Raw genomic sequence first — 23,027 nt, forward strand, 5'->3', positions numbered from 1 at the left:
TTATGCCCCGACTCATTTGGTCACATCAAACTAAGCATCCCTAATCCCTCTCGAGTCCAAATGACTCAAAGCAATGCTCAATCTCCATAAAACATGATGTATTCACAGCTATATTGCAACTCCCAGGAAGCAACATAACTTGCCGGCAATGAGTACACACCATTATCGATGTGTTACCAAATAGTCTTCCCTTTGCGCTCATGTCATTTAGTTTTAGTTTAGTCGCTTTCCCAGCAATGCCTCTTTAGACCGCATCATTCATGGCCATAGATAACATGCCAAAGTAGCAGACACTAAAACATCAACCTCGTGACATAGTCAAAGGTCTCTTAAGGGCATAAATAAATTAAGGTCATCAATTATAACCTACAGGACTCACACGGTGAGGAAGCAGGGAACCATTCACTCACCTCTACTATTGGTCACAAAAGCACATGTAGTATGAAATACATGCTACGGTGGAGTTCTCTTTCCAAAGAAAGAGCGTATATCTATTCTCAATTCACCGTACAGATTTTAGTCTAGTCGTTATCTCAGCGCCTAACCCGAGTCCCTCCATTTGCTCGCTATCCAAAGCGCCAAAGAGGATCTCGCATCTGGCTAAACCACAGGCTACATGGTATGTGGGTAACCATGCACGATCCTTAGACCTCATCTTAGCTCCCACCAAGGCAACATATATTTTGTGTCTTCCAACTTATCCCTCTCTGGACAAATACCGAGTAACACATTGTCTCATCTTTGCTCGCTACCTCTTTGTAGCGCCAAAGGCGATCGCTCGTGTGAGTGAGCCGATCTAAGCCTGTCAATATACCTGTTTCACCATAACTCCTAAATTTATGGTGAATGTGTGTGCATACCAAAGAATGCTTCCAATCACGCCACATGATCATAGACCATATCAATATCATGTGCATGATGAGCAATACTGTGAGGTACAGAGAAATCACATGGTCAACAACAAATTATTAAACCACAATTCTCAAGTGGTGTTTAATGACCATTTCTCTCCATGCGCATTTTAATGTACAGTAACTTTCCAAAACATGCTCCTACCAAGAGACTCAACTTTTACATGTAAGAGTCCTTTGCACAATCATGAAGTCAGCGATGACTCATCGCGAATCTCATTTAGGTCAGACTCACAATATAAGCCGTAGATTCTAGTCAGCAAGTCTAACTGCGATTTTTAAGAATCTATAAAGTGACCACAAATGTTATTCAGCAAACTTAATTTGCGACTTCAAGGTTTCACAAAAGCATGTGAGATAACCATAATTTATTTTCATTAAGGGTAAAGCGATTAGGGCCTTTGCCCCCAAAGACAATCATAATAGTCTAATCATTACTTTTAATGACAATCGCATCACAAACTCACTTAACAAAGTAAGTCATATTTACCCTCTAACAAAAACTTAACCTCTAACTCCCATGAGCAAACCATAATGGAAACATCAAACAATATAGGCAAAACTAGATTCTTTAGTATTTTCCATTTCATTAATTGTCTATAGATTTTGAACAAGAGCTCATAGAAACTGTTTTTCTTATAAACAGTCTCACAAGACATGAAGCCTGAGCTACTTTTCACAAACCCATGTCCATCACCTCGTAGTATGGAAAACCTCTTTTTAGGCGACAATTAATTATCTAAGATAACCAGTTCGCAATATCTCTTATGATGACACTTTTCTAATATTGTCAACAGCATTCAAAGAACCCCATTTTATTCAATAAGTCGTTTAATAAAAAAAACGACTAGGTACATTGGGTATCTTTGAATAGATGGTTTATTTAGGTCGCATGTAAACAGTACCAGCAACATTTATTCGCTTTATGTACCAAAATAGTACTAGCAATAATCAGGCGCTCAAAGTACTTCATGCCTAAACATCACAAAAGCTAACCATCTAATTCTCCTATGAGAATCAGCTATTTAACACCTTCAAGAAAAGTTTCAATGAATATGCGATCAATGGCTATCTAAATGCAACTCAATTAGTGCCAAGAGATGGATCTATACCTCTATCAACTCTACTTTACCTTTGTCAATTAGATCAATAACCCCAAGTTGGATCATATAAGTGAAGCGAATCTAAGATTCTATGTTGGGATTCCTACTATGTGAATTCAATACCTTTAGCGGAGCCATATTACAAATATTTTCTTCTAGTCTCTAAACGACGAGAGAATATTGATATAAAGCTACCACGCTATTTAAGAGGATCCTTATATTCTATAACTTTTTGGGAGTCACTATCACTAATGGTACGCCTTAACTCAAAAGTATACTCCCACTAGCTGTTGAATTACTCCCACTATTTTCGGCGATCTTATATAAAAAGAATTTTGAAAATATTTTGGTTAAGGTAATGTGGAATGAAACGTGATGAAAACGTTCTTTCCAAAAAATAAGTGTTACAAAAAATCCACAATTCCCCACCCTCGCCGAAAATACGAGTAATTTACTTGACTCAACCAAAAAATGATCAAGCTTAGATCCTCTCGATTTTTAATAGAATTCACGTTTGCACAAAATAATCACTCAGCCTTTCTCAAAAGCGAATGAACTCAATCTAAGGACGACAAATAAGAATTACGGCCGCAACCCCATATTACATCAACCCAAGTGTGATGTAACAACTGCTTTGCGCCATAACACCATTCTCAGCAAGCCAATAAATTGCGAGATAATTGTTCTCATCATATAACTCATACGATTGTGATTTTGAAAATATTTTAACTGAAAAATATATTTTCATAGAAAAAATTTTGGATCGCATTTATATGATGAAACAACATATTTATTATCAAAGTCCTTAGTGTGCATGTATAAGAACTTTCACATAGAAAATGCTCATGTTGCCTTTTCTCTTTGACTCTACTAATCCAAGGAGAGAGATCTCATTAGCGAGAAAATATTCAATTTCTCAAGCTCACACCCATCATCCTAAGCCTCAATGGCATATTTTAGTATATTATTTCCCCACCCGAGAAATAATACCACTGAGTCAATGAGTGACCATCCAACTTCTAAACCTCTAGGAATTCTCACTAACACCACTACTTTCAAGAAGTCTTAAATCAAATTAGGTCTAGACTTATTTAATATCGCATTAAAAGCACTAATAAAAAATATTGCTTTTTGCAACAAATGCAGTATGCGACGTTTTAGCCGCTAACTAGCGATATATCCTTATTTCTTGCATACTCAATATTTTTCATATTCTCCAATCCACTATAGGAGAGAAAAGAAAAATTTTGTAAGAAATTATTTTAGCCTAAAACCTGTCTTGCATCAATGCAACCACGAGCAAGATTTTTAGGCTTAATTTAAGTCGTACCTAATTATTCAGACTTTTGCCACAGTTACCATGCAAACCTCCAAGGTGCTTGGTATTATTACTCTCAACGGGTGCTCCAAAGTTTATATATCTGCAAGAACCTATTTGTTCTCACTAGAGAAAAATAAAACTTGAGCAAGATTACCAGTGCTAGTACCACATAGAGGTGCATTGATAAAAACTTTAAAAAATGAATGTGCCAATTAAGAATGTCCTCAACACTCCTGCACACTCAAAATTTAATGTCCTGACTTGCCAAACATACTAGCAAGTACAGAGGGTATATACTTATCTGTGAGTTAATCTAAGTTGCTTCAAGATTATATGCTCAACCTCAAATATAGGAGCAATTTAATCTTTGCGTTACAAAAACAATGCGCAACTTTTGTTATTACCCACAAGATTCAAAGGCAAAATAGTGGTTTAGCTCTATCTGACAGTTGATCCCATCAACTTCCATAAAAAATTATAGTGCAAGCGTCCTACGCGCACTTCCAATTTTACTCTAAACCTTTTAGAGGTTTCACAATAATGATGGTCTAAGACAATCTGACACTCACAATAATCTTTATTTATTTCCAACTACTGCTCATGGAGGAGATTAATGCGACGATTAAGTCGTATAAATAATCTCAAGGCTTTCTTCATGGTTATCTCAAAGTTACTAAACTATGCACATCTAATTGCACACACATTTAAGAAATTTGCCGCGTTAATCTAAGTTAGAACAAAAATAATTAATACATGTCGCAAGATCGAAAATTCGCTAAGCTTCCTAATCATCTCTTGCGCCTCAATGTCTAATTATTAATTTCTAATTTAATTTTCGCGCAAATTTATATCGTATAGGAGATTAATTCCAAATTAATCTCAACCATACTCCCACTAGGATAAGCAATCTACCGAGTTAGTCACATAAAAAAAATTCTTCTCTGATCGAAGAAATTCATTTGAACCAATCAGAAGCATGGACTAATCAAACTCGGGCTACTTGATCCTCTAATTTATCACATAAAAAAAACTGAAGACAATTCTAAAAAATAGTCTAACAATATAAGTGATAAATTAAGCTCACAATCACATGCAATCACAATACATGTATGGAAAAATAATCATCACATTTCATTCAAATAATTATTATTCACAAAAATAATAATCTAGGCAATTTATAACGTAAAATAAAATGCCAAACAAATGTGACAAAAATAATATCATGGCAAGTATGTATTTAATAACCATAATGACATGCAAAAATATTTCAAAAAGAATATTTTATGCCACAATAACATGCTGAATAAATAACTAAAATTAACATACACACTAACAATAAGCTCTAGCCCAATGGTTGAGCTTATAATCTTTGTGTGTGAGGTCTTGGGTTCAAAACACCACTCAAGCATTTTGTAAAAAAAAATTGTTCTTAGACAGCCAATGGGCCGCACCTTCTTGGGCGCCCAACTACAAAGCAGGCCTGTGCCTACTGGGCTCACGGCCCAAATCTACAAGCACCCTTAACAGGATGTGATACGGGCCGAAGTATTTAAAAAAAGGCCCAAACTAAAAAAGTTTATGTTTTGTTGGAAAAAGATACATGGGCCGGGCCGAAAAACTTGATTTAGTAATAAACAACCCATTTGTTTTACTGCCTACAACCCAAAACAAATTATGAAACAAGCCCATAGCCCAAGTAATCGCCCAAATCCATTTAGCAGCCCACATGTTTATATCAACCAAAAAAAAAATTGCACTGTTCTTCTTCTTCCTCCCATCGGTTACAGAGTAACGTAAAAAAAAAATTTCAAGTAACCGCTGTCACCATATTAACCATCTACTACTGCTTCATGTTGGCACGAGTATACTCGTTCGGCCATTGGTTCTCAACAGCCGTAGCACCGTGGGCAGCACGCACCGTGGGCTACGCTGCACACTTACGTTCGCAGCACGCAGCTCTGCGGGAGGCAGAGACTGTCGCACCATCCGTGCGCAGCTCTTCCATTAGCAGAGCCTGCCGTGCTCCTCTGCGCGGAGCAGAGCTCGCAGCACCACTATGGTGCGCGCTGCTCTGCATGCAGCAGAGGACTGTGCGACACGGACTACTAAGCCATGGTGCAGCGCAGAGCATGGCGGGTTGCGCCATGGCTGGTGGGCGCAACTGCATGGGCGGCGCAACACCCAGCTGGTGCGCCCACACTGCAGTGCCCGATGCACTTCGTAGCCATGGCAGAGGCGCCCATCCATGGCAGCACCGCCCCCACCCTGCACTGTGTGCAACCACGGCAGCATTCTTGAGGCACTGGACTGCCTCACTCCCCTTGTGCGCAGCTCTGAGTGGAGCAGAGCTCACCGCGCCCAAGTGGGTGGCTTTGTGCACAGCAGGACCAGCCTTGTCGCTGCTTCTCATTACGGTGCAGCCGCTCTTGGTACGCAGTGCCCCATCGTGCCACTTCGCTTGGTATGCAGCAGGCCGCAATACCTCGGGTGCACGTCGCTGCCCTCTGGCTCGAGCAGCACCGTGGCGCTCAGACACCTCAAGAGGTGCTCAATGTTGCCTTGCGGATGCAACACAAAGGTGCACCCATCACCTGTGCGGCAGCACCCAAGTGGTGCGCTCTGGTGTCTTTTGTGGCGCTCATAGCACCGGGATGCACAGTACCCTCCAGTGCAGGTTGCTGCCTCATATGGCCACAGCTGCAGCGATTCTTTGGTTGTGTTAACAATGATCGGCATACATTAAGGGGTAAACATTAACCGCCTCTCACGGTTATCGAGAGAAAATAAAAATTTTCTCATCGGGCAGCAAAAAAAAACAGTAAATGAAATCACAACATGCACATCAAACACAAATCGAGAACAACCAATATGCTCTGATACCAATGTTAGAAATACTAGATCAAAGTACACAGCGGAAGCGATATTACCTCATCGTAAATATCTAGGATCTAGTGCGGTTGTTCCACAGATTCTTCGTCATCGTCATTGTTCATTCACAATCTCCCATATCGATGGTGGAGTGTGCTACGTGGCAATACCAGAGCAACACCCACATATTCCACAGCCTAAATGTCGAAACTAGAGAGAGTCATTTGAGAGAGAGATTTCATGTTTTTGATGCAAGTGTACTCCAAAGGGGAGAGGGGCTATGTAAATAGCCCCTCTAAGTGTAACCCCCGGCTGGCCCTTAATGGCCAGTTATTAAGTCTCATGAATAAACCACTTCATAACCACCAAGAGAAGGTGAAGGGGTGCCCACTATGGGTGCCCCTTTCTTACAAATAAATTATCAGATTCCACTCTTCTCTTAATCTCTTTGGCCATTTTTGTCTTGCCCATCCCTCCCATACCGCATAATGCAATCATGTCGATATTGTCATTCTTTAGAGCTTTCAAAACATTTTGAATAGATGATTTTCGTGATTCAAAATCCTTAAACCGTTCTGTGGATGGTGATCTTACTTTCAATGGAAGTGCAATGTTGTACACCCTGTCATATTTTTCACCTTCTTCTAGCAACTGAATGATAGCTTTTGTATTCTTCTGAGCTTTCTTACCCAAGGAATAGCATAGCTTCAGATCCGGACACCAACCATTCAAGCACATCCTATTAGCTTTCACATCTTCTCCAAGGAATTTCTGGATTTCTTCAATTTTTTTCTCCACATTTGTCAGCCAAGTCTTAACTTCACTTGCGACTACTTCTTGATTCCATTGGGCTCCATTAACAGATTGTTGCACCGCCTCCTTCTTCTCAAGTACCCTCTGAAATTTCTCTTCAAGAGTTGCGATACTGCTCTTGTAGAAAACAAGATAGCCAAACTGTTTTCCGATTGGACCAACTGAGTATTCTACTATTAACGAAATAATATTTTCCATTTTTCCAAATGTAGTTTTTCTGTTTTTGTAATATTTTCTTCTAAAAGAACTGGACGAAATCTGCCACCTGCCCATTTACCAATCAAAGAAGCAAAACAGAAAAAAAGTAAGTTAAAAATTGGAATATCAGAGAAAAACAAGCATGTTGTAAGAAAAGAAGGCTATGGCAGGGGACATCTCAACTACCAACACGTTTTTTGTATCAAATTCTCTCGTCTATAAACGATTCATTATATTCATAAACATCATGAACAAGTATTTTCAAAGTTTGCGACCAATTTCAAAAAGTATTTTAGTTTTTTGGCGTCATTTACAAAGGTTTGTGAGCAATTAGAAATAAGTGATCAATTAGTGATGGAGGAAGAAATTAGTAAGAACCTCTTAATTTCGCAAGATCAACGACTTCCTTCAGCTCTTCATCCGAGTTTCCAGCTGCATTCCCCCTCTCTTAGACAGACTTCCTCAGCCAATCTATCCTCTGCAAAAAGAAAGACAAATGCTCTCTCCTCTCCTGATAATGCTCTCTCCTCTTCTAAAAGACACAGCCCAACAGCTTGTGCATGACAATGGGAGTTTGACACTGTTAATTTATTACTATTAATTTATATTATTATTCATAGATGATATCAAATATTCTTCTTATTATTCATTTTTGATTATTTGATCGGAGTTTGACGATGCAATTATTGATGCAGTAAAATGTTATGTAACATTTTGACACTGTTAAAAATAATCTTAAGTGCACGTTTCTTAAAATGGAGAGATAAAAATTAGTTAAATAAAATTATTCTAAAAATAAAATTATTTAAATATTATTATTTTTAATTTATAAAAATTATATTGATTTTTGTATTTGACTAATAATTAGATAAAAAATTAAAAATCTAAAATTAAAAAAATATTCCACAAAGATGATTTCATTTAAACATTCTTATATAAAAAAAAAAGACCCAAATCAACATAGAGAACAAAACAAATTCAACAGAGAGAGAAGAAAATATACTCCAAAGGCTAGTAGCAGTTTCTGTCGAAGGTGGTGATTATAACATCTGGCAAGAGAGTAACAACAGCAGAGTCACAATATTGCAATTATCCGGCGAGAGACAACGGTGTCAAAGGCACGATGTAGTGGCTAGGGTTTTGGCATGAGAGAGAGTATTAAGATATAAAATAAATAATAAAATCTACATATTCCCATTAGCTTAAGCTATTGGGAATAGTGGTGACTTCAAGGTATCAACGTCTATCACAGGACAAATGGAAGTCCACGCTACTTACCCCATGAGAAAGATCAAGAAAAATACTGGCATGCACGTTAGAGAGGGTATTGAGGAATAATCTTCATTGCCTGTAGATAAGGTCTTGGATATATTTTTAAGGAATGAACAATCATTTATTATAAAACTAGTTTTATGAGATTAGTTAGGCTCATGAATTTGTTCAAGGGGTTGAAGGCCGGCTAAGGGTTTAATGAAGGAAAAATAAAAAAAACGACGTTGTTTCGATGATATATATATATATATTTAATTTGGTACCCGGATTGAGGTATGCCCGGGTTATGCGATTACTAGCTCGTGTTTTCTTCGGGCTAGAACCCACAACAGGATCCTGTCATTCGGATTTCAGACTTGGCTAGAAAAAAATTCAGCCTAGAAGAACAGTCTTACCTCCTTCTCAAGTAGCTTCAGAATTTTCTCTACGAGAATTGATTTTGCTCTTGTAGAAAATAATATAGCCCTATTGGTCTTTGATTGGACCAACTGAGTATTCTACTATTTTTTTGAAAAAATAATTTCCATTTTCCAAAAGTAGTGTTTTATTTTTGTAATTTTTTCCGTGCTCTTTGTGACCACAAATGTTCTATGAGACGTAAAACTTAAAGTTACGAGTAAGAACGGGAAAATATTTTTTATAATCTCTAATGACCTATTATGGGCAATTTTATAATCTTTCACGGCATTACATATCTCACAATAAAATAGTAAAATTTAAAATTTTAGGAGGTTGAAAATGATGCCTAGCTCCCTTGAAAGAAGATCCTTTAGAATCATTGTGCGTGATGGATTTTGTACATAGAGAAGTTGCGGAGAGCCTATATAGATTTATGAAAATCTCAGAGGTTTTTTTCTTTTACTGAAGTGATTGAATCATATTTACCTTATCAAGCCATTTCCTTTTTAAAATTTGAGTCAACTTGTCTAATCTCTTATTGATTTTATCTTGAGTCAAATTCTTGACTTTATTCTCTTTCCTTATTATTAGCGATGGTCTAGATTGGTCTCGTTTGGATTTAAAAATGAGTTGAATAAAATATTGTTAAAATATTATTTTTAATATTATTATTATTTTAAAATTTAAAAAAATTAAATTATTTATTATATTTTATATAATAATTTAAAAAAAATTGTAATAATAAGATAGATAAATTCAGATAACTTTCGAGTCAACTTTATCCCCAACAGGAGACTTCCGGGCTACATCACAGGGGAGGGAGGGGAGCTTTGCAGTGGGGGAGGTACTCGGTGGGTTCTTTGCTTCTATGCAGTATCTTCACAGAGGTTGTAGTCAAGATGAAAAAAAAGGTACACCTTTTTCTATTGTTTTTTTGTTAATAATTAGCCACACCTTTTGTCGGTCAGTCAAGCAAAGAATTACGGACTTCATAATAATTCAGATAATACGGTGGGTATCTAATCCCATTTCCTTTTGCCTTTTGACGTTTGTGTTCAAGGCCACTTTTCGATTATTTGATAATAATTGGTACAGTTAAACGGTAGGAAAATGATACTACATCCTCTAAATTTGTTTTCTCAATTGGATCATCCATATATTTTATTTTTTTAATTTAATTTTATGATTAAGAAAGTAATTATTATTTTTTTATTTTTTAAAAGTATTTAAAGATATTTAAAAATAAAAATAAAAAAATTATAATTTGCCCTAAGAAATACACCAAATAGACAAACTTGGGTGGCGTAGCACTATCCGAAATGACATATAGATATTCTTAAAACTCGTGAAAAGAATCTTAACGATTGTTTAGAAAACACATCTCATATCATCTCAAAATTTTTTATAATTTCTTTTCTAAATATCACATAAATACAAATATTTTTTAATTTCAGATTTTTAAATTTTTTATCTTATTATGATCTTAATCATTACAACATTCTCAAAATTTCCAAAAAATACAAAATAATAATAATAATAATAATTTTTTCAAATACCAAAACAAAAATAATATTAAAAAAATATATTACAAATATTTTTAACTTTTTTTTAACTTTATAATTACTAGGTACTCCTTTCATTTGCTTAATCATATTTGTATGCAGGTTTATGGCAGTATTCACAATCTCTAGCAGATCATCCATCTTCCACTGCCAACTCTTTCCAACAGGATTTGTGTTGTCTCCAATAGAAAACACATTTATTGGCACAAGCCAAACTAGGGGTTGCTTCCATGCACATGTGGAAACCAAATTTTTGAAAAATTTAAGGTGCTAGCTGAGGCACTATGAGATCATAGGCATGAATAAAAAGCAGACCATCTTAAAGAAGGGGGTGGGAAAGAATGCAGAATAGAGAACCTCATCTCTTTCGATAGGCAATCAAGAACTTTATTCATAAGAGAAGGTAAAGTCCAAGTACACAGGATATATATATATATATATATATATATATATATATATGAGGAGAACTTCATCTATATGAACATAGAGAAGTACATAATCTTTAGTGATTAGTCATTAATTTTTATTTGAATTTTAATGATCTGATAAAAGTTTTCTTGGAATTGACCATATCATTTGGAAATACAAATATAAATGAAAACAAGTTTTAATTAAAAATAAAATAAAATAGATTTCTAATTACCTATGACTCTCAATTCCATAAAATGAGTGCTTGTAATAAGGGGAGGGAGGGAGCAACAGATAAAGCTGAACTAGTAGAGATGTGAGGCTACTAAGATCATTCTTATGATTGGGAGTGGGACACCTCCCAGCCAATGTATCATTTAACAAAACATATCATGCCATAACGATATCTAATTCACTGGGAGCTACAAGTATACAACTAGGGTTGTGTTGATTACCCGAAAACCTGTTTAAAATGACCCGACCCGACCCGATTTTTTTATTGGTTTGTTATCTGATCGATTTCCAACCCGACTAGTTACGCAGGTTGTTTACGTTAGTGTCAACCCGTTCGAATATAAATACAAACTTATCAGTTATCAAACCCTAGCTACCCAATTCCAAGTCCTGAGCGGAAAACTCTTCCCTCTTTATCTCTCGTGTTTGTGGAGTGAAGAATTCACAGTGAAAATGAGTCGCGGGGCAGCATTGGTGGGATCGAAGGGAAAGAAGAAGGGAGCCACATCATCGTTGTCCGCAAAAAGAGCAAAATCTCTATCACCTCTGAAAGTAACTTCTCTAAAAGGTATCTTAAGTACTTGACTAAGAAGTACTTGAAGAAGCACAATGTGAGGGACTGGCTTCGGGTGATTGCTGCCAACAAGGATAGGAATGTTTACTTCAACATTGTCGAGAATAAGAGTGAGGAGGAAGACTGAATATCTACCATTCTTGTTTACTACTATCGCTTCTGCAAATGACCGCATCCGAATGACTTCTTCACAGTTTGCTCTTTTCATTTTTTTTTTTTTTTTGGGTTTTTCTTGAGAATGAGAAGAATCTGAGATCGATGGAGATTGATATTGTCATTAGAGGCTTAAATCTGAGATAAATCGATGTGCAGAAAGTTAGGTGTTTTTTTTGTTTAGTAAAGGTCGGGTCATACGGGTTCGACCTGAGTCTATTTTAATCGGGTCGGGTCTATTCGCTTTGGTGCCATAAATAGAGCGGGTCGGGTCGGGTGTAAACCTGGTTGTGGCGGGCCGGGTTGCAGCCTTATATACAACAATTTAACTGTAGCATTACCTTTAGACCCATAACATCAACTTATTACAAAATGATATAACCTGCCACATGACAACCATGTAACCTCCAATTGCAGGCTCTCTGTCCCTAAAAGAGTTGCTTCACAATTCCATACACTTTGCAACTTTCTTCAATCACAGACAAAATTTGACTATTATACTGTCAAAACTATTGACACAGGTACTTGTAAAACTCAACCTGCTTCAGTGCATGAGTTGGAACGTTGAGCTATTATTCATCCGTATTTGAACTTAAGCCAATAAACTAATTGACCTAGAGAGAAACTACATGGAAGAAGAATAGCTTTGCCACTCAATTTCAGGTAAAAGCACATAATGATTTTGCATTTGTCTTTTAAAAAGGGTTGAGAACTGATCTAAAAACATACAAAAAAGGCAATGAATATCCAGGAATATCTTATAAAAAAAACAAATAATAAAAGGCTCTAACATAAAAAGGCAATGAATATCTAACAAAAAACATCTCTGATGCCTTTATCCAGGGAAAAAAGCTCATGAAATGTCCAAAAATTCTCCACGGAGTATTAATTAAAACCTAAACATCTCCATTAGCTCTAGTTAATAATCAGATTAGCTAGAGGTTCCAAGACAACTGAACATCTCATTGGGCTTAATGGGGCTACAAAATAACATATTTACAGTCACAGATATAACCTTAAATGCCAAAAAAGTTTGTGAATCAAAACAGATCCTTTGTAATGTTCCAAAGTAATGTACTTATCAAAAAAAAAAAATGTTCCAAAGTTAGTCCCAAGTCACATCTGGGTCGATATTCCAAAACGACTTGTCAATAGTACACTTGGAGCCCTTGAACCATTATAAAAAGCAAGAACTTTTTCCTCTCAAGCAATACAGGATCCTATACACCATATACACTCATCAATCAATATGGGGTATCATAATCTCCACTTCAAATTTTCAACGTCCTCGTTAGGTCAGTCTATTGTAGGTGGCACGACTCAAGTTCACACTTCTAGTTGAAATAGGTTTTGATACCATTTGTAACACTTCAAGGGAAGACCTAACTACATTTGGGTCTATACTCTAAAATGAACTAGTAAATGGTACAATTAGAGTAGTTTGAACCATTATAAAGAGCAAGAACTTCTTCCTCCCACAGTTTCACATAGCTTTGACAGATAATTTTGAGAGATCTCCATCTCCACAAGTGCAACTTTCTAGTTAGGGGACAGTAAGCAATAGAATTAGCATTTGAAATCCCAATACATAACCAGGAAGGGTGTAGGCAATAAAAATGTTTCACGAAAAATGACAGGCCCATCCAAAATCATAAAAGTTAAAAAGAGCACCATTTTCTTTAATTTCAGGGACAAGAAGGTAGAGATAAAGAGAAAACTGTAAATACACGAGCGCACCTGCTTCTCTAAGCTCACCCTAATCACCAGAGTCACCATCTCTTTTTTCCCATCCAATTTCCTGTTACTTTCAGCCATTACCGCCGACTTCCTTGATGGCCCTTTCCCCGCAATATCCTCCAGATCGACAATCTCTGCGCTGCCTTCCCAATCCTCATCCTCATCCTCATCTGAGCTACCAAAACTCTCAGCATCACTCACCCCACCAGCTAACGCCTCAGTCTCAGAATGCAAAACTGCACCATTATCTAAGATGCCAACCTTCAAAAGCCCAACCACCTTAGCACTCCAGGCTTCAAATACCTCATCAAAATAACCGTTATCCACATCCCTTTCCCAGACTGGCAAAATCTCGTTGGCACCCAACGCTCTCATCTGTTTTGAATAGTCCCTCGCAACCGCATTGAATGTCGCGCCGTAAGCACAGCTTCCCATGCCGAAGACTGCGAATTTACACCGAGACAACAACAGAGATGTTATGGACCTCGGTCAAGTCCCTAAACACTATGATCTCCACGCCTAGGATCCCCTTTAGATGACTGAAAGTCCGTTCCTCTCTTGCTTGATTCTCGAACAATGGTGGCCAATATGACCACTTTGGTATGGTGAGGTTTGGTGTTTAGGCTTGAATTGATGAATGGGATGATGGACTTGTTTGATGAAGTGTATGACTACAATGGTGGAAAGAGGCGCACGACAATGGAGGGTAATTAGGGATGGTACCACTTAGGTTTTAGGATTAGGGTTTGGAAGATGGATGATGGATGGTTAGGATTAGGTTTAGTGTTTTGGAGTTGGGCGGCTAGGGTTGGGCGAGTATGGCTAGTGAGAGATTTTAGGAAAGTTTCTTAAAATCTTTGGATTCAATGGGATGTGTATGGCCGGCTATGGGGCTTTGATTGGGTCAACTAGGGTTCCTAAATTATAGGAACACTAGTATGGCAAGTGGAGTGGGCGGCTAGGGCACATCCAAATTAGGCAAGTGGTAGCCGAATAAGACTTTGCACCAAGTAGGAAGTGTATTTCGGCCAGGGTAAATGGATGAAGCAAATCAATTATGGAAAGTTGACTAACACTATGGTTGGTCGACTTTTAGGGTTTATTGGATTTGGAAGAGCAAAAATGTGATGAACACCAAGAACATAATGAAGAACACTCAAGAACAAAAATATGAAACTTAAGAACTTGAATGAACAAATAACAATAATGATAATTCAACGCTTGATTCACGAATTGCACAAGAATTGAATAAACCTCATATATTGATAAATACAACTTGGATTCATGGATTGCACTAACTTGCAAGAAAACAAGATAAATGAATTACACATATTCAATGAATTGCAAGGTGTAATCCTCTCTTTGGGATTCACGAATTTCACCCAAAAAGCCCAAGTGCAAAGGCATCGTTTATGATCTCTCAAACAATAGTCTTCATTCTAGGAGTTTTGCCCAAAAGATTCTAAGGCAGTGAATGGAGTCCTATTTATAAGCAATACAATTTGGAAACCTGCAATAGGTCTCTTGAAAATAAATAAATAAATCAAATTAAATAAATAAAATAAGTAACATGATAGTGGTCATGGACCAAGTCTAGCCGTGGCATGCATGGCCCATGGTGGGCTAGGTTGGTGCATGGTGGTCTTCCGGCAAGTCCATGGCTAGGTGGTGTGGCATGGCTTGCTGATGGTGACCCATAGTGGTGTGCTACCTGGCTCAGGCTGGTGGCCTAGGCGCTGAGGCTTCAAGGCATGGGCTGGATGGCATGCTCGGTGGGCATGCCACTGGCCCGCTCTGCAAGGCACGGGCTGGAGCCGTGAGGCATGCCACTAATCTCGCTGATGTTAGGCAGGGCTGTGCGTGTGTGTGCGCGCCCGCGCACACTGGTTGGGCTGGATGTGCTGCGCATGGCCTTGTGGCACATGGGCGCGTGCAAGGGCCACGCGGCCCATCAATGTGTGCATGGGCCTGCGCACTGGAACTCGCATGCGCGTGCGGTGCGCTGCTAAGTGCAATGCCACGCACATGCGCTCAAGTCTCAATGTTGAACTCACGAGCACTCGGCGCATGCTAGCGCGCATTGCTGCACGCATCGGCAGGTGCTCACTAACCTCGCTGGCCCGCATGCTGGGCGCTCGGTGTGTGCCATCGCGAGGGGCAAGGCATGCATGCATGCTGGGGGTGCCCCACGAGCCAAGGCATGCTTGTGGGCTAGTGAAGGTGCTTGTCCCCACCATGACTAGGGCATGTGCGGCATCTCTAGAGGCAACTCGACGTGGGGGTCTAACAACCTGACCCTAAAGTCCTCTGCGCTCTCGGAGAGCCAACTTGAGAAGAACTTGGCATTTGTAGGGGGCTTTCCATCTTCCCAGGTGGAAGCGATGATTAAAACTAGTGATTCTTTCAGGAGGTCCTCAGTCCTTGGGATCGACAAGGTCGAATGACAAGTTCTTCAACGATAAAAGATCGAAGAGACAGCGAGCTAGGGCTTCCGAGGTATCAGTTTGTGAAACAAAGAAGATCTTGGCTTTCGAATGAAAGAGATTAGGGTTAGTGTTAGGGATAGGGTTTAAGGAGGATTTGAGTTGTCTGAGGCGGCGAGACTTGTAGAAGCAATAGAATGTGGAGGCAAAAAGAAGGGCGAGTAGGGTGAGTCGAGCAGGGACAGAGGAGAAGGACATGGTGGGTATTTAACCCTCTGATTCTAACCCTTCAGGTAAAGTGGCCAATTGTTGATGACTTCATGTTATTAGAGCTCAGGGAGGTTTAAGATTTCGAGAGATAGGAAGAGCATAAAGAACAAAAAGACGACATCGGTTTGGCACTCAAAAGAGAGTGGGCCCTGTGCGTTTTGTTATCCATCCAACTGGACTTTTGTATTCTTTATGGGCCTCATGCGTAATGTATGGATTTTGGCCCACACAGAGTACATCACTTTTCATTGCAAATGTATGGGCTCCGTCGAAGGAGATAATATTGAGAAAGAAATACTATTTATCAAAGAGTAATGTTATACATCACACTCTCATCATATTTTGATCATACAAAGTAGTATGTAGTACATTCATCACCATTAGTTATTAATGAAACATGCAATAAATGACCATTTAATGGTGATAAATGTGCCACATCGTACTTAGTGGAATGAAAGTGAGATGGTAGTATGGTGTATAGAATTTTCCTTTATCAAATTAGCATTATCTGCCATTCTTTTATAGGGTCGATATATTGGTGAGATGAAACTATCTCACTTCATCTCATCTAATTTCAACTAATAATTTAATTATTGTTCATAAATCATCTCATCTCAACTCATCTCATCTAATCTTACCATCCAAACAGGCCAGTCTCTTATCATTTAAAAGAGAGTTGTAAAAATAGTTTAATATTGTATGTGTGTATCTATAATTTTTCTGCTTATTTGCCAATTATATTGATATTATATCATGAAATTATGAAAAGATGGTGAATAACACTTTTCTTTTAAAAATCACACTTTCAAATATGGAAGTATCACCCTATAAAAATTATTGAAATCTTTTCTTTGAATTTCAGATTTTACATATTTTCCCTTCATCTAAAATGTAGTTGTAAAATGAGTTAAAATTTGAATGCATATCATTACCCTGTTTACTTATTTGCCAATCATTTAAGAGAAATGATATTTGCAGTTCTAGGATATACAAGCTCTGTTCACTTCTTTTGAAAAGAGTAGAAAAATTTTAGTCTCACATAGAACATTAATTTTTAATGGCGAACCCTACTTTTTTTCAAATGGAGTTGCAGGGTTTGCACACCATAAAACTGTATTATTACTCATAATTTAATATTGTTTAAGAATTACCCGACATAAGTTTCTTTAAATGTCATTCATTACTTTCGAATTTAAATTACTAACAAATATGATTATATGCTAAGATGATAAATATTCGATCAGTAGGAGTGGTACTCTTTAATTCTCTACATGTATTGGATTATTCAATATGAAGATTATTTTTTTAACCGAGTTACACAACAACTGCTTAATTGCATCAGTATGATTAAAGAAGACTACTGTTTATGTTTTTAATTGGTTATTTCTCAAACTTGCTCTCTCTTTTATTATTTCATTTGTCTCTCTCTTTTTCTGAATATGTTAAAATTAATTAAAATCAACAATATGGTAAGAGGGGATGGGGTTCTCAACATATACCCCCCAAAAAAAAAGTTACGATGCAAAATATAAAAGCAAACGAATAGATAAAACCAAAATATTTTCATCCTATATTTCTTTGAGGAATAGGATGTATCGCCTTTGTGAGTTAGGTTTTAAGCCAACATTTTCTAATTTGTAGTTAGGTTTAGACAAGCTAGCTTTTTGGGACCGACCGTAAGATCATTGGACGTCTGTCCAAGCTCTCTTCTTTATAGATTCCCTCCCACGCATCTACAAATGTTACTACTCTCACTACTTCCTCTCGTTTATGGCATTATAGATTGGGCCATGCCACTTTTTCTTGTGTTCAACTTTTAGCTTCTCAAGGTTATCTAGGATTCGTACAATTTGAGTATTTTGATTGTGCTTCATGCCAATTTGGAAAATATACATATTTTTTGTTTAATAAAAGTGATCATTTTCTTCTGCACATTTTGATTTGATTCATTTTGTTATTTGGCGACCCGCTCCCATTTTCACATAGGGGATCACATTATTTTGTTACATTTGTTGATGATTATTGTCCCTATACTTGGATATATCTCTTATAGCATTATTCTGAATTTGCTCACATTTATCAGAACTTTCACAAAATAGTACAAATTCAATTTTTTCGTGCCATCAAAATCCTTCGTTCAAACAATGTTATAATATATAATTACAAATCTTTTCTTGATTTCTTGAGTCAATAAGGAATACTCTCACATTATTCGTGCCCATATACTGCTAAAAAAAATAGAAAAACAGAAAGAAAATATCGTCACACTTTAGAGATTCTATGTGCCATTATCATTTATGCTTCTATTCCTGGAAAACTTTGAGGTAAGACTGCTCTAATTATTGTATGCACAATCAATGTGCCTTTTTTTAGTGTCCACCAATGGATGGTGACTGTTTTCATCAATGGAGTTCAAAAATTTGTGGTGAAGGATAGAGAGGTTGGGCGACTTGTACTTCAAATGCGTAGTTTATGTTGCTCTGGCTAATTTAAGCTACTACATGGAATCAAGGTAGAGAGACTTTAGGATATTTAAAAAAGTATTAGATGATAACTAAGATCAGAATGGCTAAGAGCATTCTTATTGGATTGACCAAATATAAATTCAAATTTTAGCTAATATCATATGAGTTTGTATTTGCCTATTCCATTCAAATCTAATCCCTACATTAAATTATCCATTTACTTTCTATATAATAATAAAATATTATTAGTTTAATAATTTTTTTATTTTTATCACATTTTGTAATTCTACCAATTAAATGTCAATAATAAAAATTATATTCTAATTAAATTAATATTAAAAAATCATATTTTCAAATGTCATTTAATGCTAATAACTAAAAATATTTGATTAAACTCATCTAAAATTCTATATAAATTTCTTAATTACTAACCAAATATTTACATTTTCCATCAAATTATATTTTTTTACCAAAATTTCTTCTCAAACTTTCATCTATCAGTTACAGCAACATACTAGTTACAAAAAACACATACACAAATATGCACTTCCAACAAGAAATTACCATGTCTAGCAACATACTTGTGTTCATGTCAACAACACATAACAACAACATAAGAAGAAACCCCCGAATTACAACCCAATACGTACAATACACACATATTTTATGTATATAAAAAAAAAGTAAATAAATAAGAAAAAAAAAACCTAGATCTATCATACTAAGTTGCAAAAAACATCCACATACTAAGTTGCAAAAACCATCCACGTAAAATCTGCAATTACAACAACACATAATAGCAACACAAAACATAGTTTTCAAAGAATTTTAGCAATGTCGACCAGCCACAAAGGGTGTTCTGAGTAGTACCTGCAAAAACACAATCATCCTAAATGTTGGCACAACAGAAAGTATGTTGACTTTAATAAGATAAAGAAGATAAACTAAATGAGATAGACTTTAATAGTTTTCTAACTATTAATTTGCTTATAGCCACATATATAAATTCTGCAATATGAAGTCCAGAATTAATGCAAACTGTGAGTAGAAAAAATGTAAACTGTGGTTTTGGAAAATCTAATCATACTTCTCCCTCCATGAGTATACAATAAAAAGCACCCATGAAAGTGCCAATGCAATATCCCCAACAACCTGCCTCAGAACAACAACGAAAATGTGAAGAAGCACACACCCCTTGGCAAAAAAACTTTGCAACTCTCTGTCCTTGACAATAGAAGCAAACCAAAAAGTTGATTTATTGTCTTATTTTAGGTTTGAATTTATACAAAACGATGAGATAATAACCCAAAACATTAAAAATTACCCATGATGACCAACAAAAAAACCCAGAATATTATCTCATTTTTTTTTAACAAACAAAATAAGAATTGCAGTCTTTAGCAGTGTTGATTTCCCGACTTCATTAATTCTTCAACTACAGACAATGTGTTCAGAAAACAACTAGATAGTGTGCATCACACTTTGTAACAAATGTTGTTTTAGCAGGTTAGATTACACAAATCATGTGCAGGCACATATCAAGGTGAATTGGCACATATAAAGGTGCAGGCACATAAGTAGAATCAGTCACATATCAAGGTGTGGGCACATGTAAGGTTCCTATACACGTAAGAGAATTCTGAAACTAAATGAGAATTTTGTCCCTAAAAAAATCTAAGGAATTTTGAGACTTAAGTGATGCTTTCCAAGCAAAGGTGGGAAATACAAGCAAGTCAAAGCAGAACTTCTAATTGTTATATATGCTCCAACATGAAACTTAATTTAAGCATGATCTCAAACATATCGCAGCCTCAAACTGAAAGTATAGGCATCTCATATAGTGCTGTCAATGGCATTAAGATAATCTCAAGACCTCAAAAACTTTCCCAACTTAATGCATCAGGGAAAAAGCTCAACTTAATCGAAAGTGAGAAGCTGTCTTTTCTAATATTTTATTGGATATTTATTGTATTTTTTTAATCTTAATGTTAAGCATCCGGCTCACTTTCCTAGTTGAGGTTTCCTTCTTTTTCAGCCTAATGAAAAATAGGTAGCTCAAGAACATTCAAGTAATCAGTGGCTAGCAGAAGGATAATGAACATGCATAACTCTTGTCCACTTCAACCATTTTATAACAAAAACTAAGAGTTCTCTCCCAAACTCCAAAATAACACATAAGGAATAACACTGGAAAAGAAAAACCAAAACTGTTAAAGCATATACACATACAGGATACATAAAATAGAATTTCCAAGCTCTCCCTCTTTTTTTCATTTTTTTGAATGAATCTAATCCTTGATTCCCTAGTAGTACTCAAATTTTCACTCTAGTTATTCTGGGAGGAACAACAGAACTTCTATGACAAAGGTAATGGCTACAACATCAACTACCATGTTCAAATAAAAAATCAAGAAATCTTCATCAAAATCAAGAAGTCCCCGTTCTTCCCCTCTTACTATTTTTTCAAACAAAAAAAAAAAAAAAAATCAACAATAATTATGCTCAACAGTAAGAAAATAATCAAGAAAAATTTCCAAATCACAACAATAACCATGCTTGAGAGAAATTTTAAAAATACAATAATAAGAGCAAACGGCTGCCAGAAATTATGAGAGTTAGGAGAAACCATAGAAACTAACAATCAAGTTGTCGTCAAACATTTTGTGGCTGTCGGGAGGAGGAGAGGCTTCACGGGGGCTCAGTTGTGGAGAGGGTGTGGTGAATGTCGATTGGTAGGGGTTTCGGGAATGAGAATAAAAATGGAGAGAGGGATTTCGAGAGTGAGTGAAAGGAATGGGAGAGGGATTTCGGGAGTGAGACTAGAGGTAGATTTGGAGAGAGTGGGAGTTTCTCTATCTCTCTCACGAGGCTCAGTCGTTGGGTTATGGGAGTGAATAGTTATGGCAGTGAGAGAGACTTACAAGACATGTAACTTGAAAGTTTGATTATATAGACATGTCTAATTCGATGTGGGATGTTTTAATTCTTGTTAGCTAAATTTGATTAAAATTTGATTTTAGCCAAACCAATGAGAGGGCTTGACGACTTGTACTTCAAATGTGTAGTTTATGCTGCTCCGGCAAACTTAAGCTACTATATGGAATCAAGGTAGAGAGACTTCAAAATATTTTAAAAAGTATTAGATGATAACTAAGATCAATATGGCTAAATGAGCTTGTAACTTGAAACATAGACTACCATGTGGATTGAAAAGCAAACACAAGGTTTGTAATTGCTTAGTGTCTAGTTTCAAAACTAGGAGGCTTTTTCTTTGTGTGAAGTTTTCAAGTCAAGCAAGAAACTCCCTAGTACAATGGGAAATTAATTTTTATATTTGTGGAATCACCAATTATTCCAAGTTTTAGGGAAGATGTAGATTTAATTATTTGTATCATATTTTTAACATTTTCTCTCATGGGGGCCAAGCAACCCATCAATGAGTGAGCCGACCACGTGGAATATTTAATTAAATGGAGTAGAGTATAGAGTCAGGATTCAAACTCATGATCTCTGCTCTGCTAATGATTAGGTAATTATTAGATAAAAAATTTAAAAATTTAAAATTGAAAAGTATTTTGTATTTGCTTGATATTTGAGAATGAAATATCCATGAATATCTTGTTACCCAAGCAAGCCCTAAATAAAATAGGTAATAGAGGGAGATTGTTGTCTAGGCATTTGAAAGAGCAGGGGAAGTAATATGCCAAATTCATATGTCATTTGAAATTTCCCCTTTTTGGGTGCTAGAAGACATCTTGTTTATACAGTACATAATGGAGAAGACTATACAATGGTTAAGAAAATAATCTCTAAATTTTGTCCGAATTTAACAGTCTCACATGGGATTGAGAAGATACATAAATTTCTAGGTAAGCATGGAGTTTGCATTTTGTACAGAAAACAGCTTGAATTTCTCTTCGAATAAGAAAAAAAATGTTACTAGATTTAGATAAGGAGACATTTTGTTGTAGCGAGGCGAAGACCAAGCTCATGAAGATCAATTAGGCCCCTTTCTTTATAGTATGATCGAGATGTAAGGTTTTGCTCTAAGATTAAACTAGAGTTTATCAACCATTTTTCAAGAGTTGTGCTTAATGTCTCGTTGAATAGGAAACTTAGGGGCAGTTTTGGAATAGAGATGACTCATCTCATCTCATATAAAAAATTTTCATCTCATTTCCTTTCCAAACATCACTCAAATACAAATACTTTTCAATTTTAAATATTCAATTTTTACTTAATTATTACTTAATCATTGCAATTTTTCCAAATTTCTAAACGAACCGCAAAAAATAATTCAAACTTTTCAAATCTCA

General features: G+C 36.4%; 1 protein-coding gene across 5 annotated transcripts in view; it reads right to left on the minus strand.

Annotated features, from left to right (window-relative positions):
- LOC121244342 (probable disease resistance protein At4g27220) overlaps window positions 1-23,027 on the minus strand; it is a 67,537-nt gene that overhangs the window by 38,787 nt on the left and 5,723 nt on the right. The window contains exon 3 of one of the 5 annotated variants that reach the window (XM_041142371.1): window positions 19,230-19,581. The exons of the other annotated variants lie outside the window; for them this stretch is intronic. Within the exon in view, the coding sequence (XP_040998305.1) occupies window positions 19,540-19,581 (42 nt within the window). The 3' untranslated portion in view covers window positions 19,230-19,539. Of the gene's footprint in view, window positions 1-19,229; window positions 19,582-23,027 lie in introns of those variants that run through there. 5 annotated transcript variants of the gene reach the window in all.

The sequence above is a fragment of the Juglans microcarpa x Juglans regia genome, chromosome 8S (genome assembly GCF_004785595.1).
Source record: "Juglans microcarpa x Juglans regia isolate MS1-56 chromosome 8S, Jm3101_v1.0, whole genome shotgun sequence".
Classification (NCBI taxonomy): domain Eukaryota; kingdom Viridiplantae; phylum Streptophyta; class Magnoliopsida; order Fagales; family Juglandaceae; genus Juglans; species Juglans microcarpa x Juglans regia.